Source organism: Notothenia rossii (assembly GCF_949606895.1).
Source record: "Notothenia rossii genome assembly, chromosome: 11".
In the NCBI taxonomy this organism is placed as follows: Eukaryota; Metazoa; Chordata; class Actinopteri; order Perciformes; family Nototheniidae; genus Notothenia; species Notothenia rossii.
Genome location: NC_136910.1, coordinates 36,127,660 through 36,134,603, shown reverse-complemented (window position 1 = coordinate 36,134,603; position 6,944 = coordinate 36,127,660). Strand labels below are relative to the sequence as shown.

Here is a 6,944-nt window from a genome sequence, read left to right as displayed (position 1 = left end):
TGAAAACATATAAAATACAAATTATAGGTGATTATTGTACTAACTTTATATATTCAATATAAATTATTTAAAAATAAATTAAAGCATAAGGTAATGCCTTATTTAAACCTAGCCTTTTATACAACGTGAAATACAAAACATACATTTCCTTATAGACACACACTTTTCAGTTTTGTCTATATTCTGAAGGTTTTCACAACAGGATTTGTTCAAAGCCTGATAACATTTAACATCTCTAAATATGGCATAGACATTTTTTATTGGCTTTAGGAATATGATAGGTCCAAAAAATCCCATGACTTTGATATTTAAACAAAAATAAACACGAATTTTGTAAAAGTACTGGCTTCAAATCATAACATCATAAAAAATACCTTCACACCACAAACCTTTAAATCCAACAGAAAAGTTTAGATCTTTTTATTTTTGTATTCATTTTGTGCAGATTTCTGATATTATTGTTTTGATTTCAAGATGTATAATACATCTATACATTGAGACCAAGGAGTCAGGCACAAGCCAATGTCAAAAACCTGGGTAGAAACTCAAGTTCCCTTGTGATGTGAATACATTTAGTTCTCTGGCGCCATCATCAGGTCAACACTTTGGGGAAAAAAAAGTAAAGGTGATTAAACTTGGTAGTTTTCTATTTAAAAGTAAAATGTATTTCCAACAACTACCAAAAGAGTTGTGCCCTACTTGTCCAGTGTAGTTATACAATCCCAAAACTCAATCATTTTCATAAAAATTATGATTTATCATGAAGATATTAATGTGAAATATAGGAGAAGGTGTGTCCTACTTTTCCAAGGTATTAATGATGCTGCATTTATTGTTGTGTCACTGGATCACTTGACATGTAAGTTGAGAAAAATCAAGACCAATTAGTAAAAGATAGCTATTTAAAAAATAATGTTCCTATTAAATAGAAGAGGCCCTAAAATGTGAAACAAGAAGTGAAACCTGTGGTTAAAACTGAGGGCTCAAAGTCGGGTAGTTTGTGAAACTGAGTTAAAAGCATTCAGACAGAAATCTTTCAAATATTCAAAATAAAACGACCTTCACAGCAGTAGTTTTGCCCATTATTATAAATAACATCAAATGTTTTCCCTTTATTTATTCAAGATCATAATGAACATCGTACATTTTGTATACACAAATGTTCACATCAGGGGTAGACATATCAAGTAATAAAACATTTCATAAAAGACAAATAGTTTAATATTTCGGATTACAAAATGTTGTTGAATACAAAATTCGTTATAATTGCCTTTTTATTGACTGTTTTTAATAGTGCTACTATATTGTTTTGGATTATTGGTAAAATGTTTACTCTTTTTATGAATAAGACATTTCATAAAATATAATATATAAACTGTACAAAAAATGTAATCTGCGTCCATACGATCACCTTGGAAGTATGTCAAGAATTTCTCTATCCTGGAGTTGTGCTGTTTGTCCCGTTTTGCTTTTAAAATATTCTACCTTATGCCAAATATTTATTTGTCATAGAATGACTGGCAAATACTTCCTTTTCCTGTTTTACTGTACAATACTATTGAATATCCAGTGTAAATCTTTGCAGTGTCTTTATAAATCACACCTCTTCTCTTTAAATTCATTTCTCAGGTGAGCGTCACCTTTGGACTCTGATGTCATGACGCTTCCTGTGTGCATGACAACAGCAGCGCCTCCACTGCCAGCAGTCTGTTGACTCGATCAATGTAACGCATGCTGCCCTTTTCTTTCCCTTTTTTTATCCAAGTTTTATGAAGCGGCAGTTAACCAGCCATGGTTCCGAAGAAGCCGCACGCATTGTTGCTGTGGATGCTGGTCTGCTCCGGCGGCTCGACGGAGGCGATCGAGCCCATCAGCACCAGCATCGCGGTGGGCATGGCCGCGGCTCTCACCGGGTTTTTAGCTACCTACCCGAACATTTTCTACTACTTCAACGAGTGCTGTCGACCCGAGTGGATTTCTTTAAACAAGACAGGTAACAAACTGGTATTCGGCTAACACATTAGCAACCATTTTGTGTGGTCTTGTGAGGAACTAAACTATAATATAGATCGATAGATTGAAAGATACTTTATTAATCCCAAATGATTTGGTTACAGCAGCAGTGTACCAGCATTACAGGTGTTTGAAAACAGAGTTACACATATGTAAAGATGCAATAAGATGCATATGATAAAATAAACATTTGCAGCAAATAACAATTTAGCCTACATTAGCAGCAAGTATATACACATTTACAATATAAAGGACATATCAGACGTATCTAAGTAATACACAATAAAAGAACATATTGAATACATTGAATACTCTACTCATTAAGCTAAATAATAATAATAATAATAATAATAATATCAGCGAATAGTTTGACGTTAGTCGCATCTCTAACATCATACGTTAGCTAAACAAGTAGCTAATCCGCACAAACGTATTATGTGGCCAACTGTCATACTTATTATATCTATTTAACATCCTTATTAAACGTCTCAAACATTTCTTATGTGATTTTACCAGAGCTTGTGTTTGTCGCATGATTATGACGTTTGAGGAAGTGGCCCGTTGTAAGAAGCTAGTAAGCTACAGTTAGCTTGTTAGCCTAGCCTGCTGGTGTAGCGCGGTTTGCACAATGCTATTATGATTGTTTTAACGCAGAACAAACACTAACGTCCGGGAATACGCGGTTTTGACGATGAAAGCGACACACTTGTATTTGTTGTTGCATGTTTTTTTGTCGACCAGTGTTCTGGTGAGCACATTTGAGCCGTTTTCAACAGCGCTGGTTGTGGGTATCGGTGCTACTCTGGGGCGGACTATCTACAATTATTTACATGAAAGTTGCGAACCTAAATGGATAGCTCTAAATGCAACAGGTAAGCATGCACATGTGTATATCATTTGTTTTTATAACTATCCGAAGGAACAACCTTTTCTAATGTTGACTATATTAAAATTAACGTGCAGCCCTGATGATAATGTAAGTGAGTTTTTTTTTGTATCCTCAAAACCGGGGGAGGGGTTCAAATATTCCCAAATCTAATTCTAACAATAAATAACGTTGTCTGGAAGACCTTAAACACAATTTAAGTTCAATATTACATTCAGATGCTGGGTTTCATTGCGAGGGTTTGTCACCTCGTCTGACTCAAAGGCCACATCAGCAAAGTGGTGCACCTTACTCAAATAGTGCACTTTAAAAGAGGTAGACATTTTTAAAATAGTTAAAATGTATATTGTTAGAATTATAATTTCCCTCTGTGATATAGTGGAGTAGAAGTGTTCAGGAGTATACAATGGAAATATTAAAGTGTAGTAGTAGCTTTCCTGCAGCTTGATAACCATTCCTAATAACATTATTGTTGTTGCATTCGTTTTCCAGCTCATGTTCGGATCTCGATTATATTAAACACCATGATAAATGTCAGCCTTTTTCCAGTCACTAATCGTGTTGATCCTTTCCAGGTCTCAAGGTTGACCTGGACAGGAAACTGTACGGACAGCACATTGCATCACGCATTATCCTCAAAGCTGTGAGTGGATTCATGAGCAACGACAACCCAAAAAAGCCCTTGGTGCTCTCACTGCACGGATGGACCGGCACAGGGAAGAACTTTGTGAGTCAGCTGATTGCTGACAATGTTTACAAAGAGGGAATGGACAGCAGCTTTGTTCATATCTTCACGTCTGAACTCCACTTCCCACATGCGAGTCAACTTGAAACCTACAAGGTATGAGGACAAATCCAGATGAGATAGAATCCAGTTACTTTAAATTAACCCAGTGACATTCTATGGTCTTTCATATCAACAAGCTACATTTTCTCCTCAGTCTCAGCTGCAGCAGTGGATCAAAGGAAATGTCACCAACTGTGCACACTCCATGTTCATCTTCGATGAGATGGACAAGATGCATCCCGGCTTGATTGACAGCATAAAGCCGTATCTGGACTACTACGACAAGCTGGATGGAGTTTCTTATCGGAAAGCCATCTTCATCTTCCTCAGGTAAGAAGCTGAAAGCACTCCCTTATTCTGACCTGTAAGACATTTTGATTTGAACCATAGAAATGTATCTATCAATCAATGCTTGTCTCTTTGTAGATACAAATTAATAGAAAGAACTGAAAAGCTAAATGTATGCTTAATAATTCAGTGATATTAAATGAAATTCCAGCAGGATTTTGATGTGGTATTATATACTCCGGTTCAACAACATTTTATCGATGATTTAAGAGTTGTTTGGATTTTGATAGCTTTGTTCGTTATTCTCGCGTCCAGGAGAGAAGCCTTAAAAAGGAGACTAATGGAGTCTCTGAGAAGGTTCAAGGGGGTACTTTAATTCAAATGGCGCGGTAATGTTACAAGCAGAAGATGGTTCAGAGAGAGAGAAAAGCTCCCTCTCGTAGTGCCGGCCGAGCAGAAGAGAGCCCACAAGCATTCGTCCTTCCCGCTTGCTGGCTGTTCGCTCCTCCTCTCTGGGGGCTGTGGTGACTTAGGGGACTTCCCCCTCGGTCTTCTGTGTCCGATATTGCGTTAAACAGAGGATTTCGACATTTTACATTCATTGCTTACTTCCACATGCCTTTTCTCCTCCTTATCTCTTTCATAACTTTATATGTAATACATGTTAACGGTATCAATAGCCACTTTAATGATACTGATGACAATTGAGACTTTATTGCATCAGTAGGCATGTTGGGACTACAAGCTAGTATTTACATCATGCAACAACAAACTAGTGACACTTAAATGTGTGTTTAAACTTTTCAAGCAGTGTTTTTTTTTTTTTTAACGTTGAATGTTTCTGAGATTCACTGAAGAGAAAACAGATTTGAAATCGTTTTTCTCTCAAAGGAAGTTCTAACACGTTTCCTGTCGTTGATCCTTCTCTTAGTAATGCTGGAGGGGAGAGCATCACGCAGACGGCTTTAGACTTCTGGAAAGCAGGACGAGATCGAGAAGAGATCGAGCTGAAAGATCTGGAGACATTGCTCTCTCTAGCGGTGTTCAACAACAAGAAAAGTGAGTAGAAACACAGATAAATGCACCTCATTGTTTTGTGGTCTAACATTACACAAAAGTCTTTTTTTTATAAAACAGCGCAACACTGTGCATGAACTGTTAGAGCCCCAATCATTATCATTCAGAAACTAAGTTTTCTAGTTTCATAGATTCTAGTTCTTCTCTTAAGTATCTTTTAATCTCCTCTTCTAGGTGGCCTGTGGCATACAAGTTTGATTGACAAGAACCTGGTGGACTTTTTCGTCCCGTTCCTTCCTCTGGAGTACAAACATGTGTTTCAGTGTGCCATGGCCGAGATGATGGCCAGAGGACATCAGCCGGACACGAGCGTGGCCGACCAGGTGGCCCGAGACGTGGTCTACTTCCCCAAAACAGAGAGAGTTTTCGCTGTAAAAGGCTGCAAGACGATAGAAAGCAAGCTGGACTACTACATATGATGTCAGCAACTCTTAGACGCTGTGCTCGATCACTATGTGCACTTTTTAAAAAGACAAAACTCTCAGCCAAAGGACTACAGAGAGGGAGTCAGGCTGATGGAGGAGGATTCTCTGTCTGGCCTTGTGGTCATGTTGAGGATTTCAGCAGGCCTTCTCAAATGTTCCACACTGAATTCTGAGGCTGACGAAGGACTACAGCACCAGAATAATAACACTGGAAAGCTCTCCTTTGTAAGTGATTTAAGGAGCTTGATCTCCTCTTCATGTCTCACCACAGAGACCTAAAGACTACGGGGTCCTTCTGTCCGTGGCTTTTTTTATGTGTACTGGAAAAACCTGCCTTAATTCTTTTCAATTTCACAATTTATTTTTATGTTCGATCAGTTATTTTACCCATGTCCACTGTACTAGTTTGTCAACAATCCCATCTGGCCTTGGTCACTATTCTAAAAAGAAACGCATAATGCACAAGACTGTTTATATTTATCATATTAAATCGAACATGATTTCTGTAATGTGCAGCCCCTTTTAATATCTAATTTAGTTCATGTGATTCGTATGAGTAATACGCACTGTTTATTACCAGATTGACTTCATGCATTTGGACACTGCGTATGAACTCGGGAGGATAGGACACACAGTTTTACCAACATTGGATTTTTTTTAATTCTTAAAATTGGATACAGTTTAGATTCCACATTTCAAATGATATTGTATATCAAAGTTGATTGAGCTGAATTTTAAATCAAAATTAATTAAAAAGAGGTTTCTTACCAACCCCAATTCTCTATTATAATGTATAGTTCTGAAATCGGAGCAAGTCATACATTGTTGTGGAAGAAAATGTTCAAGTGGTTTCTCAAAATCTGACTATTTAAAAAAAAAAAAGATGAAATGTTGTCTATATAATTGCTCACAATGACATGCAGGTGAAGGATCTTTTTATGGACTGTGAAAAGAACATTGTTTGTTTTAGTGGATGGAAAGCCGACACTTGCTGAGTTTCTCTGCTGTAAACACACCGGACAAACAAATCACAAATAAAACCTGAACTTTTCTTGGTGTCAACGTTTCTTATGCATGAGGGAACAATCAAAAGAATGAGCGATCTGTTAATTGGCTTTTTTACTGAGTAAAGGTACCAAAACACCAGAGCGGTTTCCTTTCTAATATGCATGAACATTTGAAGTTACATGAAAAAACTGCGGAATATATTTGAGAGTATACTGTGATTCTGAAAGAAGCCACTTGGCTGTTTATTTGTACAGAAAAGCAAAAAGAATCAGTATAATGTTCATGTGATACTTTTTCTTCATACAATGTACCACACTTTATTAATCCAGGGTGTCCGCGGGGTCTTAAAAAGTATTAAAGTTGATAAATAAATTTAGCGAAAATGAAGGCTATTAAAAAGTATTAAACTGCATTTTCCAAGGTATTACATTTTGTAGCTTGTTTTCAATAAGTCTATAAA

At 37.0% G+C, this 6,944-nt stretch overlaps 1 protein-coding gene across 2 annotated transcripts; it reads left to right on the top strand.

Moving 5' to 3' along the window:
- Positions 1–1,642: 1,642 nt before the first annotated feature.
- Positions 1,643–6,527, top strand: tor1 (torsin family 1). 2 transcript variants are annotated; one of them, XM_079657461.1, is made up of 5 exons: positions 1,643–1,993; positions 3,475–3,740; positions 3,841–4,016; positions 4,906–5,033; positions 5,226–6,527. In XM_079657461.1, the coding sequence occupies exons 1-5, from the start codon at positions 1,792–1,794 to the stop codon at positions 5,468–5,470; spliced, it is 1,017 nt and encodes a 338-aa protein (XP_079513587.1). In that variant the 5' UTR covers positions 1,643–1,791; the 3' UTR covers positions 5,471–6,527. The 2 variants fall into 2 exon arrangements, with proteins under 2 accessions (XP_079513587.1, XP_079513588.1); XM_079657462.1 differs by lacking the exon at positions 1,643–1,993 and adding an exon at positions 2,067–2,885.
- Positions 6,528–6,944: the final 417 nt, after the last annotated feature.

Bases quoted from the DNA above. Each gene is read 5' to 3' on its own strand.
- tor1 (XM_079657461.1), top strand. From the start codon at position 1,792: ATGGTTCCGAAGAAGCCGCACGCATTGTTGCTGTGGATGCTGGTCTGC. The intron at 1,994-3,474 runs GTAACAAACTGG...GATCCTTTCCAG, and splicing joins GATTTCTTTAAACAAGACAG to GTCTCAAGGTTGACCTGGAC. The intron at 3,741-3,840 runs GTATGAGGACAA...TTTTCTCCTCAG, and splicing joins GTCAACTTGAAACCTACAAG to TCTCAGCTGCAGCAGTGGAT.